Raw genomic sequence first — 17,608 nt, 5'->3', positions numbered from 1 at the left:
ATGCTCAGTAAATATTAATGAACTATTAATACCTTTGAGGGAGTAGTTATTTAGTAGCTGTAAATATTAAAAACTGGTAGTCATGAATGGATTTTGTAATAAATGAAGTATTTAGGGAATTAGTTATAGCTTCCAAATCATAGTTTTAGCCCTTCTTCTTTCTCATAAGAAAAAAAAAAAAAAAATCAGTAACCTCAAGAGGCTTCCGACTGCTGTAAAAGTTTCCTTTTCACATATTTTATTTTATATAATCATATGAAGTCTATTAGAAAGGTCTCAGTGACACATGGATATGGCTGTTCAATGTGCATTACTGACTACTGTTGTTAAGAAGGAAAGCGAAAAACATATTTCTGGAATTTTCTCTGATTTTGTTGTCAGTAAATATTGGTAGAGAGCTAAAATTATGTGACTAAGTAGCCCTTTACATTTGCTTAAATAAGACTTTTTTACAGAGTGTAATTTCAGTAGGAGATGTCCCATAGCTCAATGGTTAAGTGTGCACACTCTGAAGCCTGCCTGCTTGGGTTTGAACTCAACTTACCAGCTGTGTGAACTTCGGAAGTTTACTTAACCTCTTTATATTTTAAATTCTTCAACCATGAAATGAATAGAAACAGCACATACATCATTCAGTTGTTTTGAGTTTTAAGTTAGTTACTATTTGTAAGGCCGTTTGAACAGTACCTGACACATAACAAGTACTGCATATATGTAGAATGAATTAATCGCCAATTAACTCATAGTATCAAAAAGCTACCTCATGGGGAAAGAAACATGACTCTGTGAAGCTATTTTAGTTGTCCACACTGATATCGGTACCAGCAATGTATTTGATCTGCTAACATTTTATCAAAATTTAATTAATAGTATATATCCTGTGTCTGTAAATGTTGGAACCCTTAGAATTCCCCAGATATTTGTGAACATTACGTTTGGATTGTCTTTATTCTAAATAAACCACATCTAAAAACTTTAATACTAATTGATGATTGTTTCTAACTTTCAAAGTCATTAAAAAAAATCATGTGAATAAACAGCCAGTACTTTTGTATAGAATTTAAACAAACAACATTTGAGAAACTTTGTTTATGCACTGAAGAATACTACTGGTAAATAAATTATACATTTTTTTCTGGATTGAATTTCAATATGGAAAGTGTTTACCCTAAAGCTAATATTATACAATTTTTTTTGATAATTTGCAAATACATGGATGTTGACATATACTTCTAGTGCTTCAATTATAGATTCTTATAGTGGGAATTTGTTGAAATGGTTTAAATACAATGGCAACAATTTTCAAATTTCTTTATATCTTGTGTGGTGATCAGATTTTCAATATTGCTTCTGCAATGAATTTTGTGAGAGTTGGCTGGCAAGAAACTTGTGGGCTCTAAAACTTGATATCATAATTCTCTGGGTTAGCAATTGTGGGATCAATTTGACTAAATTCATGGAGAAGAAAAATTGTCCAAAGAAAACTTGAGTCAATGTCCCAACCTAATTAACAGAAATGTCGCAAGTGTATTAAAAATATTGTTGCATTCTACTCTGTATAACAAGCATATCAGACAGTAATATGTGATTCAATTTCCCAATGTATTTGGAAGTGTTGCTATTAATCTCTTACTATATGTGTCAGTTATTTTTACTTTTTTATCCAGTGTAATATCATCTGAAGATTCCATCAGCATCCTATAACAGAGTGTAAATTTATTTAAAATTTAACCAAGTGATCATTTTCATAAGCATCTTCAAAACCTAAAGCCATACAAGTATTAGTCAGAACTATCAGTGGAACAAGGTTCAGAAACGGGATGTAGATTAACAGTGAAAGTTTAGATCTAAAGACAAAAAATATTAATTTAAAACAAACAAACAAAAAAAACACACCATTAAAACTAAAATGTTTTCTCTTAAAAACAAAAATATTTTCTCATAAAATTGCCTTCAATGGTGTTAAAGAGAATAAAACAGACCAGAAAAGAAAACATTGAATTTTATAGCTTTTCTTCACTAGGCACATGCCTAGTTTAACAAATCTAAACTCTGTTTTCTATGTTTTGTTTTTCTTTCTCTCTTACAGTCTCTGCTATGATTTATTTTTGAAGACATATGGTAAGAAAAAGCATAAAGATCCACTTCATAGTTTCATACTGACCCACTCTTCAAGTGGTATAAACTTCTGGTTATATCTAAAGTAGGATATTTAGCTATGCTATTAAATTATTACAGAGCAATTCTTTGTGATGTTTCATATAAAGCGCAGACTAAAAATACTTAACCCTGCTTACCTGGAGAAGTCAAGCCCTTTAAATATCCAACAACATTAGTAACTGTTTTGAATTTCGTGACCGTCTGAACTTGCATGTTGATAATTCTTTCTTCTGGAAAAATAAACAAACAAACAAACAAACAAATAAATAAAAGATGCTTATTTCTCTATATTTAATATGTCTTTTCTCAAAACATTCAAATTTATTTATCCAATATCATCAGCAAAAAATTGCAAGCAATTACATTTTTGTAGATAACTAAACTTACATGTTTTGACAAATATTTATTCAGTACTTTGTGTAGATTCTATGTTAGATTATGCAATGATGGCTAAGATACAATTGTTAGCCTCATAGAAATGCAGAACCATAATAGACAATTCTAAATTTCACATTTAGGCTACAATGGGATTCAATATGAGAGCACACAGAAGACAACCCTGGGAAGATGGGGGCAACTCATATCTTTTAAAAAAGAAAAAATATATATGTCAAACAAAAACAGTTCCAAAGAATTTTAAGTACTTTTCTAACGTCAGAAAAAGAGCACGTGGAAGGTAATTTTAAATTTCCTATATGATTCATTGTTACAGTATCACTTTGAAAATTGTAAAACTATTATAAAATTAAAAGAATAAAGCTTCTTAAAGCTACACATTTCTTCAAATATGGGACTCTTCATTTCCACATGTGTGGGTATCTCACCTGTACTGGTATTCTAAATTTCCACCAACTGCTCTGCCTCTTTGAATTTTCTATCCATGCTTGACGTTCAAAAATTTTGGGCAAAGACACCAATCAGGAAGGACTCCAGTCACAGTGCTAAAGTGACCTTTCAAGGTCATTGGTGGTAATGTGTTATTCCTGTATTTAATGGATTCTGGAAGTCTGCGGGGTGGTTCTAGGAAAGGTTCAAGGGTCGCCAGTTGGTAGTGTTGGGATGGGGTGGAAGTGGGTGGCAAATATAATACAAAGCAGCTACTTCAAAATAGACATGCTATAGCACTAACGGACCTTCAAATGTCACGTATGACTACTAGATGAAAATTGTTAGGATAAATGAGTTGCTTCTTCCTTGAATGCATCCTACTAACAATTTAAGTGGAAAATCAGTACACTGAATCTGTTAAACGTATAACTAAAACAAAAGTAAAGAGGAACTGAGCTAATGCCTGAGAGCTTCATGTATGAAGACAGGACATCTCTTTAGAGTCTAAGTATTGTGGTTTTAATTTAGGTGCTATACATTTTTGTTTATTATAAATTAATATGGTTCATTTTTTAGAGCAGATTCAGATTTACAGAAAAGGTTAGAGAAAGTACAGTTCCCAAATATCCTCTTTCCCCCGCACCCTCTTATTAACATCTTTCATTAGTGTGATGCATTTGTTACTATTGATGAGCCAATATTAATACATTATTATTACTAAAGTCCATAATTTCCATTAGGGTTCATTCTTTGTGTTATATACTCTATGGGTTTTGACAAATGTATAATGACATGCATCCAACATTACAAAAATAGTAATCATATACGTCATACAGAACAGTATCATTGCCCCAAATATTCCTGTGCTATACCTATTCATCATCCCCTTCTTTCCTCCTTCTTGAGGCCCTGGCAACCACTCATCTTTTAAATGTCTCCATAGTGTTGCTTTTTCAAGAACATCATATAGTTTCACTCCTACAACTGTTTTTAATGTTTCCTTAATTCCCTATTTTAAGTTTGCTCCTAATAGTCTAGATAAGTAAACTTTAGATAAGAGACTCATTAATTTATAGTATTTTTTAATATTCTTTCCAGCTTATTTTTGACTTAGATATGGATAATCTTCTCTGGTTTTGTGAAGGTCAATATTTTTTTTTTTTTTCTAATTCCACAGTAAGGAAAACTTAAAATGTATACAAATATACAATACAATTTATACAAATGTTCAATATACTGCTTGGAATGTTATCTTACATTAATAGAGTGCATTATAGTTTATAATTTTAGAGTGCATTTTCACAAACAGAAACTGATTTTCATCGGATCTCAGTGATTCCTGAAACCACCAATAAAATAGGTTCTATTATTTTTGTTTATTCAATGAAGCACCTAGGGGCAAAATTGGGGCTCAAACTCAGGTCTTCGTATGAATAACATTTTTATCTGGACAATAAAGCATATCTCACAGGAAGACTCCATTTTTTTTTATTATGAGATACTCCTCATGTATGAAAGAATAATATATATATATATATATATATATATATATATATATATATATATATTATACAATGATGATCCACATCAAGTTTTAACACATTATTTCACTATGTTTCCTTCACCAATAAACTTTTCCAATGAGCAAATAAATACAATCTTACAGATTTAGTTCTTACTCTGAGGTTAACACTAATCATTTCCAGTTTTTTTTATATAGATATAGATAGATAGATAGATTGATAGCCAGATTGATAGAGATAGGCAGACAAAGGCATAGACACAGACATAGACATGAGCATATTCAATACTTTTACAGCCACGGCATTTAAACAAATTATGTATTTTTCCCACTCTGCATATTTTTCATAATTTTCCGTGAAAATAAATGGAGATCTTGATCATTCACTTTAACTGCTAAGAAGTATGTGACTGTAGAAGCCATCCCAGTTTATTTTATAGTTCTGTAACTGAGGATTAGTGAGGTTACTTACACATTTTCAGCATCACATTGTGGCAAAGAACATTTTTACATTTCTTGAGCACGTGTGCCATACACTCTCAGATAGATAACTAGAAGTAGAATGTCTGAGTTATACTATGTGTAGCTTTAACTTTATTTGGTATGGAGAAATTGCTCCTCAGACTTTTCCATTTTGACATTCTGACATGTATAAGACTCTCATTATCATTTTATTTTGCATTGCCTTGATTACTAGTGAGGTTCAACAATTTGTCATGAGTATATTCATAATTCCAGTTTCTTAGTCAGAGTCTTTGACTATTTTCCCTTGAATTGTTTGTTTATCATTATGGGTATTTTTGTGGGTTTTTAAAGAATATCATGCCCTGATTAATTATATGCATTACAAATACTTTTCAACCTGTGATTTTCATTTTCTCAATATTTATTATGTTTCAAAATATTAATTTGTTCAAATTTATCAATAATTCACCTTGAGTATTGGGGGGGTATGCTTGTATTGTATTATTTTGCTTAGGAAACACTTTCTTATTCTGATTTCAGGAAAGTGTTTTTCATGTATAATATTTTAAAGCTGAATTTTCAAATTTGTGTCTTTAATCTGTCCAGAATCTGTTATAAAGTAGGCATTCAATTTTACCTCTGCCTCATGAATAGTCAATTTTTCTCAACACTTGAATAATTTTTTTCAATGAAGCATTAATAAAGCTGCTGTCATATGAGATCTAAGCCACACATACATTTGAGTTTTGCCCTGCTATTGCATTTTATTTTAACCAATGCCATACTATTTAAATTAATATAACTTTATGACTGAAATGGTGGTTCTTTATCATCATCATCATCATCATCATCATCATCATCATCATCATCAAAACCATATAATTATTATTAAATTTTGGGGATATTTATGGACTATTATTTTCATATGAACTTGTAGTTTTCCATTTCTGAGGAAAAGACATTTCAGGATTTCATTAGGATTGCATTAAGTTAATGGACCCATTTGAGGAAATTATATTGAGTCTTCTCCATCCATGAACATGTTGTGCTTCTCAATTTATTTCAGTTGACTTTATATTTTTTAATAAAGTTTTATTTTTTCTCCTTAAAAGTTTTGCACCATTGTTATTAAATTTATTTTCACTGTTTCTCAGCCATGTTAACAAAATATAGCATGTACAACTTATTCTATTGTGTATAGGGGTGCTATTTGATTTTACATCTTGGTCTTACAATAAGTCTTCTTATTAATCTCCAATAGGTTCCAATGGTTGATCTATAGGGTTTTCATTTTGTTAGTTTCAATGTAGACAATTATTTACCAAAGAAAAATAATGATAGTTTTGTTTCTTTCTTTCACATTTTTGTAGCTTTTACTTACTGTCCTTATCATGTTGTCTAGGACTGCCAGTGCAATGCAGAATGCAGGCAGTGACAGCAGGATTCCTTGGTCTTTGCTTTATGTTCTTCACTTAAAAAAAAAAAAAAAAAAAAAAAATGCTTCTATGGTTTTATTATTTAAAAAGGGTGTTCGCTACAGGTTTCTGGCAAATTCCCTTTATCAGATTAAAGAAGATCATTTCTTTTCTTACTTTGCTAAGATATTTTTTCATAAACAGATGTCAAAATAGCTTATGGTATAAGTGTAAAACTTTTGTTTTTTTTAAATTTACAATGTTAAATAAATTGTACATATTCCTGAAATAAGCTCTGCCTGGTCATATGTATTCTGTGTTTTGTTATTAATATTTTTAGGGTATTTGTATATACATTTAGAAGTGTTTGATCATTTCACTTCTCATTTTCTTGTATGATTTTGATATCAGTGTTATACAATGTCACACATATTTAGGAATATTTGCTTCTTTTCTTAGATTCTGTATGAGTTTATGTAGCATGGGCATTATCCATTTTATAAAGAATTGCTAGGGCTAGAATTGCTGAATAAAGCCAAATAAATATTCAAATTAAATGAAAAAAAGAAGTGCTAGGATTCATACATAAAACTATTTGCTCCTGGAATTTTTCCATGGGAGGAGAGGATGCATTTCCTACATGTTTAATTAATATATATTTTCATTTCATTTCATTCAATATTTTCAAACAAATATTATTAAAATGTTATAAGCACATTCAGATTTTTCACATTTTTTTCTAGTAAATTTAAAAGAAACACAAAACTGCCATTTAAGCTGTTATTTCTTCCCCTTTTCTATTTCTAGCATTAACTTACTTATACCTTTTCTTTTTTTCCCCATCAGTTTGGCTAAAGTAAGTTAATTCATTAGTATTAAAAAAAAAAAAAAAAGTTTTGGAGTGAATACTCATTGTTATTACTTTTTCTTTTTCACGTCAATATTAAGTTCTATACTTATTATTGGCTTTGTTAAATTTTACCTGAATGTATTCTCATGTTTAGTTTTAGTTTTGTTTTTTTTTTACTTAACTTCTTCTTGTTTTTTTACTTAACTTCTAATTCATCCCCTCCTCCTATCTCTCTCTCTACACACACACACACACACACACACATATGTATTTAAGGCTATGGATTTTTATGGAGCAGTAGTACATTAATTTTGATATATAGTATAGATTATTATCCTATATATTCTAAAATGTTTAATTTCTATTGTAATTATTTCCATAACATATGCATGAGTGAAATATTTTTTAAATATTCAAATATAAGGTGTGTGTTACTGTTTTTATATTGATATCTAACTTAACTATGGACAGAGAGCAAAGTCTATATGTTACTGATATTTTAATATTAGGTAAGATTGGTTTTGTGACTCTATAGGCTATCACATATTAGAAATAGAGAATACACATTTTTGTAAATGTTCCACAGAAAGAATGTGCATTCCCTATGATATGGGTGCAGCATCCATACATGCCCTGTTGATCAATCTTGAAAACCGTATGGCTATGACTTTATTAATTGTTCTACACATTTTCTGTGTTAATTATTGATATGTGTTAAAGTTTCTCATATTATGTTAATTTATCAATTTATCCAGGTCATACTATATAATTTTTCTTTGTATATTTACACTAGTTTCTTGTATACAAGTTTGAAATTGCTATGTTTCTGATTTCTATATAAAATACATAGAAAAAATTACTCCATATATCTTCTCTAACCCAATTTTTTTTTCTAAAGTCCTTCTCCCCTCCTTTGATATTAATATAGAGGATGCCAAAAAAATGTATACACATTATAAGAATGGAAATAAACTATATTAAAATTGTAATATTTAATATATACTGATAACAAAAGATGAATACAAGTCATGTGTATACATTTTTTGGCACCCCCAGTATTTTCTATTTTCCCAGCATTACATTTACTTTGCCAGGCATCCCAGGGACATCTCTGGATTGGGGACAGCTTTTATGATAATTTCTTGGCTTAGACTTTCTATACTACAATGGTAATGAAAATTCTGAACCAAGGTTTTTGATTTCTAAGGCAGATTTTTTTTTTTCCCCATCAAGAGCTCAAGCAGAAGAAAGCTTTTCTTCACCAGTGGGTGGATTTCTTTCTAACCTTCGTATTCCCACCTCACAGTCTTGGTTTTATATAGTAATGGTAGTCATAACTCCCCGTTCTTTATAGGCACACAAGCATGTCTTTTGTCCCATCATGATTGTTATGCTCCCACCCTGATTTACCAGGATCCATAACCTCCCAACACCAGGCAACCTCAGAGTCAGCTCTCTTGCTTATTTATTTGATTTGATTTTTTTTTTTTTTTGTCCTGTCCTCATTTTGCTTCTGGTTATTTGGCAATCTTTTTGATAATTGGTTTTTAAAACATTTTTTTTTCTTCTATATCACAGAGTTCCTAGACATTTGTTTGGAAGGATACTACACTATTTTACCCTGCCTTTTTCTACATCCAAAATCTAAGGCTCCTATTTAAAAGACACACAAAAGTCTGAGAAAGTGAAGACAACATCTTGCTCTGATAAAGATGCTATATTTACACTGGATCTTTCCAACTGACAGGACTTCCTTATGTATCACTGGGTATAGACCAAGTCCACATAATGACTTATAACATAGCAAAAACCAGCTTTTCATCTATTTATTTATATCCCAACACATATGTTGATCCCAATATGCATCATTTTCTATTATTCCATATCCATGATTAAAAACACATATGCACAGTTTTTTTTTTCTTCCTTCAATAGAAGCAACACCACAATCACATTTTCAATTTTAATAATGAATGTCAGTAAAATCTGGAATAAACTTTCACTCTCATCATGCATCTATTGCTGTGCATTGCTAATTTGAACAACTCATTGGTGAGGTGATATTTCTCTTCATAGACATAACAACAGAAATCCTGTACTTTGAAACTTATCCTACAAGAAAAAATTGAACTCTTTGTAGTATAGCCTATAATATCAATAACAGAAAACAACATAAATATCCCAAACAGGGAAATGACAGAAAATTGTGCTAAAATGTATAGCTATTAAAATGTAAAAATAATATTTAGAAACATGATATATTATAAATGAAATTAACAACATAAAAAGAGATATACATAATGATTAAACTTAGGTAAAAATGCATATCTTTATGGACAAAATATTAGAAAGGAAGGATTAATACATGAAACTGAAATTGGGTCAGGGAGGCCTCACTCTATCTGCTGGGCTGAAATCCTGTTGTAAAGAGGCTTAAGTAAACCTGAACCCTTGGTTGAGTATTTATTCCTCTCTTCCACATTCCCAGGGGTGGTGGAACTAAAATCTAAGAAGACTGTCTCCTCCTCCTGCTGCATCTTAGAATCCCTGAAAACTAACGTTACCTGGTTAACTGGCTGAAAATAAGGGTGGATTAGAAGAGTTCCATAGTAACTGGGAACACGTTTACTCTGTCTCACTATACAAACCCAGGATGACATACATTGATTTCAACTCTGTCCTTTTATAAGTCACAGGAAGTAGAGCTGATCCTTCCAGGGAAACATAAACTTCTATACTGAAATACATTCCTACATGTCTGAGGTCCATAACCACATAAAATGTAACACGATGAACACATACACTACCCAAAGTAAATGTATTGAAACACACAGTTTATGAATTTAAAAGTAAGCATTATGATTAAACTCAAAAAGAGAAGGGACTGTATTAGCAATAAGAAATAACCAAAGAACAATTTAAAAAAAAGGAAACAGTAGGTATGGAAAACAGAATAATTGAAGGAAATGGAATAAGTAGAGATAGTAAGTAATAGATATAACTGAAAATGAATTTGAGAGCTAGATTACATTGAGAATATTTTTTTCCAGGGAACCACAGATTAGGATAAAAAGAGAAAATTAAAAGTACAATTAAAAATATGGTGCATTGGGGCGGCTGGATGGCTTGGTTGGTTAGAGTGCAAGCTCTGAGCAAGAGGGTTGCTGGTCCCATTCCCACATGGGCCAATGAGCTGTGTCCTCCACAACTAGGTTGAAGACAACGAGCTGCCACCAAGCTTCTGGAGGGGCGGCCAGATGACTCAGTTGGTTAGAGCGTAAGCTCTCAGCAACAAGGTTGCCGGTTAAATTTCTGCATGGGATGGTGTGCTGCGCCCCCTGCAACTAAAGACTGAAAACGGTGACTGGACTTGGAGCTGAGCTGTGCCCTCCACAACTAGACTGAAGGACAATGACTTGAAGTTGATGGGCCCTGGAGAAACACACTGTTCCCCAATATAAAAAAAAAAAAGTATAAAAGTATGGTAGATAGAAATAGGAGTTGTAGAAAGAATGCCAGAAGAAGAAAAAAAAACAAATGGAGGAGAGAAAACAGTTGAAGAAATTATGATGATATTATTTTGCTTCTGGGTATTTGACATCATATAACAATAATAATTATTACTGACATTATATAACATTAACAATAATATTTTTTTCCAGAAAGAGAAAAACATGGGTATGTACTTTACAGTGAAATTTAAGATCATTAAAGATGAAAATAAAAAATTCTAAAAGCTCCCAAAAAAAAAAGTACCAGATTGATACTGAGCTCATAAAAAAAAAAAAAAAAAAAAGATACAAGAAGACCATGAATTCATGTTGTTAAAGATATAAAAAACAACAAGAGGAACTTCAAACATATAATGTTTGGTAACACAGAAGTATCTAAGTGTGTATCCTTGGGGTAATGGATACATCAAATGTAGGAAAGCTACACTTTTAAATACTGTGCAGAACCTAGAAGCAAGGGAGTAAATGTATGTATGACAGCATTGGTAGAGATTACCCACAGAGTGCTACATGAAAATAAATAAATAAAGAAAGTACAAGAGAATGAAATACATTGCTTAATGATATTTTTATAAATTAAACATTCATATACTCAAAAACAATGAATCTTTCTTCCCTTTTCCTTCCTTTCTCCTCCTAAATGAATCAGTCTTAAAGCCATTAGGTGGGTTTGGCCAAGTTAATGCCTCTGACAGTGGCAGAAAAATATAATGCCAACCCCTTGACATGGCCCAGAGCAAGAGGTTGAAGACCACGTGAGGCAAGGATGGCATTCAAATAGGTTGGGATAGTCCAGCACAGGGTATCAGGGCCCAGGCATGATGAAGACAGGGTGTGTATGTGCGTGTGCGTGTGCGTGTGTGTGTGTGTGCGCACAAGCCTGAATATGGGAGGAAAGCAACTATAAAGGGGGATGATGAAATTATCCACTGGAACATGCTAGGACATCCCCATTTAAAAGTTGAACACATACTGTTGGAGCTTGAGTGGGGCGAGGACGTTAACTGCATTGTGGTTGGGGGACGGGCAGAGCATTTGACGTGGAGTGAATAGCCTATGTGGTCCTGGCTTGGTTGTCAGCTCTAATGGAATGAGAAGCCATTCTGGTGGGGAAGGGAGTAATGACATCAACTGATTATACTCAAGGGAACTGAGCACATGAGTAAAGTATATCCAGGATAATGAGAAGCAGATTTCTTACCGTTAGGGAAGGAATTTACAAACATGAAAAGATTAGAAAAACAAACAAATATACTAGGTATTGATATGTATTCACAGTTTCCCATATACATAGACACACACTTAAATATGGATATACATTTGAGTATTTTTATATTCCTATTTGCATCAAAATATATAATAAAATATAACTGTATTTTCCTAGCTGTGTTTACTAAGCGGTCCTGCCAGCAGTAACACTCCAATCACAATAAACAAATCTAGAATGCATATAATATTTCCTAGACATCATTTTCCACTCAAAGGAACTAAAACTCTTTGGAGCAAAGGCTAATGGGGCAGGGAAAGTGCAAGATGATTTGGTACATCTTTGTATGCCAAAAACTAAGGAAATGCTCTAAGAATAATGAGGATATGCCATAGGACACAGAAGCCAGGTTGAAGTTACTAATCCTGGCTTACCTGTGACAAGTTGAGTATCAAATTAAAAATAGGATTGGGTTATGATCCATTAAATAAATTAGGACTATAAATCAATTATGTAATAAATTGATACTCATGTATGAATACAGAAACATACAAACAGGAAAAAGAAAGCTCTTGTTTACAGTAGAATGCCAGCTAATAAAAGCAAAAAGAATGATGGACTTGAAAGGGGACCACTAGCATAAACTTGGTGATGACTTATCGGGCATCAACGGACATTGAAACTAGTGGGTGGAGGTAGGAGTGGGTGGGGACAGGATGTTTGCATGATTTCAAATACTTGTTGATTATAAAAGAAAAATAAAATAACTTCAATGAGGAAGTTGGGCAGATACCACCTTAATCAACTGATCAAAGTTAGCATTACTAGTAATGGGACAAATTGATAATCAGTCTCACTTTTTGCAACCAAAGGCAAAGAGCCTGAATTTATTTATGAAAAAAATATCAGACAGATCCAGATGGGAGACCATTCTGAGGATAACTGGCATGTAAACTTCAAAGGCATTAAAATAATAAATGTTAAGATAGAAACTATGTTAAGATGGAAGACTTGACATCTTGCATGACATGATCTTAGTTTAGATCCATTTGCTGTTTTAGGACATTATTGGGACAAATGGCAGAAAAGTTCAGTGGTGCCTATGGAGTGTATGGTAGTAATGTACCAATTTTTAATTCCTGGTTGTGATGGTTTGCCATTTGTGTAGGAGATGTCATTGTGGGCGAATTCAGATGTGACGGTTCAGCATGTCTGTAGCTTGCTCTTGGGTAGTTGACGGGGGGAGGGGGGGGTCTTTGCACTATTCTTCCAACTTTTCTTTCTTTTTTTTTTTTTAATTAAAGTTTGTTGGTTGACAAGTGTTAGTAAAGTTACATAGGTTTCAATTGTACAATTCTGTAATACATCATCTATATATCATGTATGTTCACCACCAGTGTCAGTTCTCCTTCTATCACCATGTATTTGATCCCTTTATCCTCATCTACCACCCCCCTCTCTGCTTACCCCCTGGTAACCACTAAACTATTGTCTGTGTCTATGAATTTTTGTTACTTCATTTGTTTGTCTTGTTACTTTGCTGTTTACAGAAAAGATGAAATAATGCCATTTGCAACAACATGGATGGGTCTTGAGATTGTTATGCTAAGTGAAATAAATCAGACAGAAAAAGTCGAGAACCATATGATTTCACTGATATGTGGTATTCAAAACTGAAAGCAGCTTTTCTATAAGTTTGAATTTATTTCAAAATAAAAATTACTTTTGAAATTAGAATATTATGGAGAACACTTAGATGCAATTTATTATTCAAATAATCAATGCATGTGTATGTGTACATGCATTGCTACTTTGAGATTAATATTTCCTGCTCACATTTACCAAATGTTTTCTGTGTTTCATGTTTGAAAGTTTGATGGAATCTTTAAAGTTGACATGCGGAGTTCAAAAGATTTCAAGATGACAAAAATCTGCTCAACTCAGAGAATTTTTGTATTCAAATAGGGTGAGGAGTGTCAGAGCTAAGAGACATAATATTACGTGCCTCTCTCTAGTCCCTAATTCTGTTATGTGCAGAGAAAAATATCTGCTACAGAAATTATGTGCCAGAGTTAATTCTGTCTTGCATTTTTGTTGATATTATGAAGGCTCAACTAGTTCTCAGTCTTCTTCTTCTCCAATAGCTAACAAAGTTGAATCTCACCTGCACTGTGAGTAAAAATAGTCAAATTTAAGAAGAATAACAACACTGACTTAGAGAGATTTGAGTATTAACAGTTGTTGCCAGCTGCCAATTCCAATAATTATCTTTAGTTAGTTTTCTAGACAAGTTCGTCCTGGGGTTCCTAATTTTAATTGAATATTTGTCTTATTCTGTGTAAAGGAAGTCCTAAGGTTGCGAACAGGTTCTTAGAAAGTGAGACTTTAAGCAAAATGACATGTAACAAAACAAATTTTATCACGGGCTAATTGGTATGAACAAGAGTTAAGTTCCTGAGGCATAGTTCTGGCCAATGCCCTCGCCCCCCCAAAACACACACACACACACACACACACACACACACACACAAAGGCAGAAAAAGCAAAACATGACCAAACTTCCAAATAAAGACACAGAACAACTTGATAGTGATCAGATGGGAGGGACATTGGAGGGATGGGTGAAAAGGGTGAATGGCCAGTTCAAACAGCCAGTTTTAAAAGCAGTATGGGATATAAAGTACACCATAGGAAACATAGTCAATTATATTGTAACAGTTACATGTGATGTCAGATGGGTATTAGACTTAATGGGAGTCATCACTTTGCAATGTATATAAAGGTCTAATCACTAAGTTATACACCTGAAACTAATATAATATTGTGTATCAATTATAATTGAAAAATACATTTTAAAAATTCCCCAAATAATCTTAACAGTAATATTAAAATAAATGTTATTTATGCAAACATTTAAGAAATATTAATAAAAACAAAAAGATGATTATTTTCCAATACACTTATTCTAATTCAGGGTCGAGGGCAGTTGGAGTCCATAATGGTAGCTCAGGATGCAAGGTGGGAACCCACCCTGAACAGAATGTTCTTCCATCCCAGGGTGCATCATGCCCACACCCACACTTATCTCATACTGGGATAATGACACATGCCAATGAACCTAATGTACACGCCTTTGGGATGTAGAAGGAAACTGGAATACCCAGAGAAAACCTACACAGACACGGGAGAATGTGCAAAGTCAACATAGTAACCCAACTGGAATTTTTTTTTTTTCTCTCATCAATATTATAATCAAACAATGTTGAATAAAACGACGCTATTTGAGAACCTGCTGTACTTGAGTCTCTTTCTTGGCTATCTAACTCTAGATAGAACTTCTATAATTGGGACTCTTAACCTTTTTTTTTTTTTTTTTTTTCCCCAATGTTCCTGTATCCCAGAGATTCAAGAATCTGCTCGATAATCACAATTTTCATGATTTGGGCTCCATAATCTGCTAACACCTTTCCTAAATGACAACTGCTTGCCTAATTATATTAGTATAAACTGCTTCTGGATTCTATACCATCATAACTTGTACAGATTTCTATGTGCTCCATTTTCCACGTTGGATCTACCTATTACCAAATGTTTTTCTGAACCAACATAATTGATTGGGCATTATATGTTTAACCCCCCAGGGTCTTATTTAAAATATCTATCACCTGATATAGCATGCACAGTGCCTAATCACAATGGCCTGGCAGCCAGTAACTGGAGTGTTCACACTCATGCATACAAACTGATGTTAGAATACCAGTTTCTTCCTGCCATATTGGAATTTTCTCAGAAACAGCATTTCTGTTTGTCCTTCACTGAATGTTTGTTTACACAAGAGGGTAGTTCTAGTCTTAAGACATGTGCTCACTATGCCTGACCTCACCTGAATCAATAGGACTGTTTTACCATTTTCTGTATCCTGACAATAATATCAGCTGCAAATAATTTCCTTTACAAGTATTATGCACTAATTATAATTATGAAGTTTCTAATACAAACCTTAAGGACTAATATATGGTTTATTGGAAATACAAGGGAGAGAGAAACCAGTTAAATAATATCACAAAGAAGCATCCCATAAATTGAGAAGGTAGACCATGTGCAGTACAATTGACTTGATCCCATAGGCATGTGTCAAGAGAAGACAAAAAGGATCATCCTAGATTACAATAAGTTTAATTTGAAGGCCTGGATTGTATCTTGGTTTGGATAAATCCACTTTAAAAGATTGGAGTGATTAGTAAAACTTAAAGTTTTCTATTACTAAAAAATAGATATAGTTAATTAGACAGACACATCAAAATTATATATATATATATATATATATATATAATTATATATATGTATATGTATATATATATATATATATATACACATATATATATATATACACATATATACATATATATATATATATATGTATACATAATTTTGGTAGTACAGTACCTGTATATCTGTACATATGTATATAGAAATCTAAAACAATTTTTATGAAGATGTTGATAGAGATAATTACTGGGTGTTAGGAATGGATTTTGGAGTGAATTGTGTCCTTTCAAAATCCATACATGGAAGTCCTAACCCCCCAGTTTGGCTGATTTGGAGTCAGGGCTTTTAAGGGGGCAATTGATGTTAAATGAAGTCTTATGGGTAGAACTCTAATCCAATAAGAAAGGTGTCCTTATAAGAGAAGAAAGAGACACCAGAAATCTCTTACCCTGTCAATGTGTCCACAGAGGAGAGGCCATGTGAAGAGCCTGAGAGAAGGCAGTGAGTTGTCTGCAAGCCAGGAAGAGAGCTATCACCAGAAACCACATTTTTCTGGAAACTTGAGCTTAGACTTCCAAGTCTTTAGAACTGTGAGTAAACAAATGGCTGCTGTTTAATCTATCTAGTCTGTGTCATCTTGTAATGGAAGACAGAAATAACTAATATGAAAGGTGTTGATGTTTTTCATATTTTTTCATCTATGTTTTCTCACTCTTAGTAAACATTAACTGCTTTTACAATAACAGTATTATATTTTAAAAAGAAAAGTACATATTAATACTCCCCAAATCTGTTTTGGTACTATAAAAATTTGGTTCTGGAAAAGTGAGAATAGCATCCAAACACTGAACGAAAACTGTTTGCTTGGCCTCCTTCACCACATTCATTAGGCAACAGCAGCTATCCCTCGAGTCTCTAACACATACATATACACATACACATGTGCATGCACTCTTGTGAAATTGCATGTGTGTGGGAAGATATTTAAAGTTTAATTGAATATTATTCTTTTCAATTAGTAAGAATATTGAAATAGAATGATATTGTGAGAAATATGAACCTCAGAAAAAAAATAACGTTTACCCTCTGTGTATCTCATATAAGGGTAAAAACTGATTAATCGATTCACCCCATCTCTCTACCAAACAATTCTACAAATTTCACATCATCAAATTAGTCAGATGACTGATCAACTGCGACACAACAGGTGTGGCACATGTTCCAGTTGTCCATCTAGATTTATTTTCACCCTTCACCTAGTTCTGTGCCCCAGGAAGCTGACCTCTATGGAGTACATGTACCTGGCTCCTTGGGTTTACTCTTGGCTTTAGACAATGAAGGCACCAACAAGTGATTAGCAGGTTATGTAACAGAAACATT

At 32.7% G+C, this 17,608-nt stretch overlaps 1 protein-coding gene across 3 annotated transcripts in view; it reads right to left on the bottom strand.

Annotated features, from left to right (window-relative positions):
• Positions 1-17,608, bottom strand: part of NAALADL2 (N-acetylated alpha-linked acidic dipeptidase like 2) — a 1,226,521-nt gene that overhangs the window by 306,865 nt on the left and 902,048 nt on the right. For all 3 annotated transcript variants that reach the window (XM_074328105.2, XM_074328114.2, XM_074328092.2), the window contains one exon: positions 2,298-2,390. In XM_074328105.2, coding sequence (XP_074184206.2) covers positions 2,298-2,390 — 93 coding nt within the window. The remainder of the gene's footprint in view (positions 1-2,297; positions 2,391-17,608) is intronic.

The sequence above is a fragment of the Rhinolophus sinicus genome, chromosome 17 (genome assembly GCF_057876585.1).
Source record: "Rhinolophus sinicus isolate RSI-liver-muscle chromosome 17, RSI-T2T, whole genome shotgun sequence".
Classification (NCBI taxonomy): Eukaryota; Metazoa; Chordata; class Mammalia; order Chiroptera; family Rhinolophidae; genus Rhinolophus; species Rhinolophus sinicus.
The sequence above is the reverse complement of the archived record's forward strand: the minus strand, read 5'-3'. Positions and strand labels throughout refer to the sequence as shown.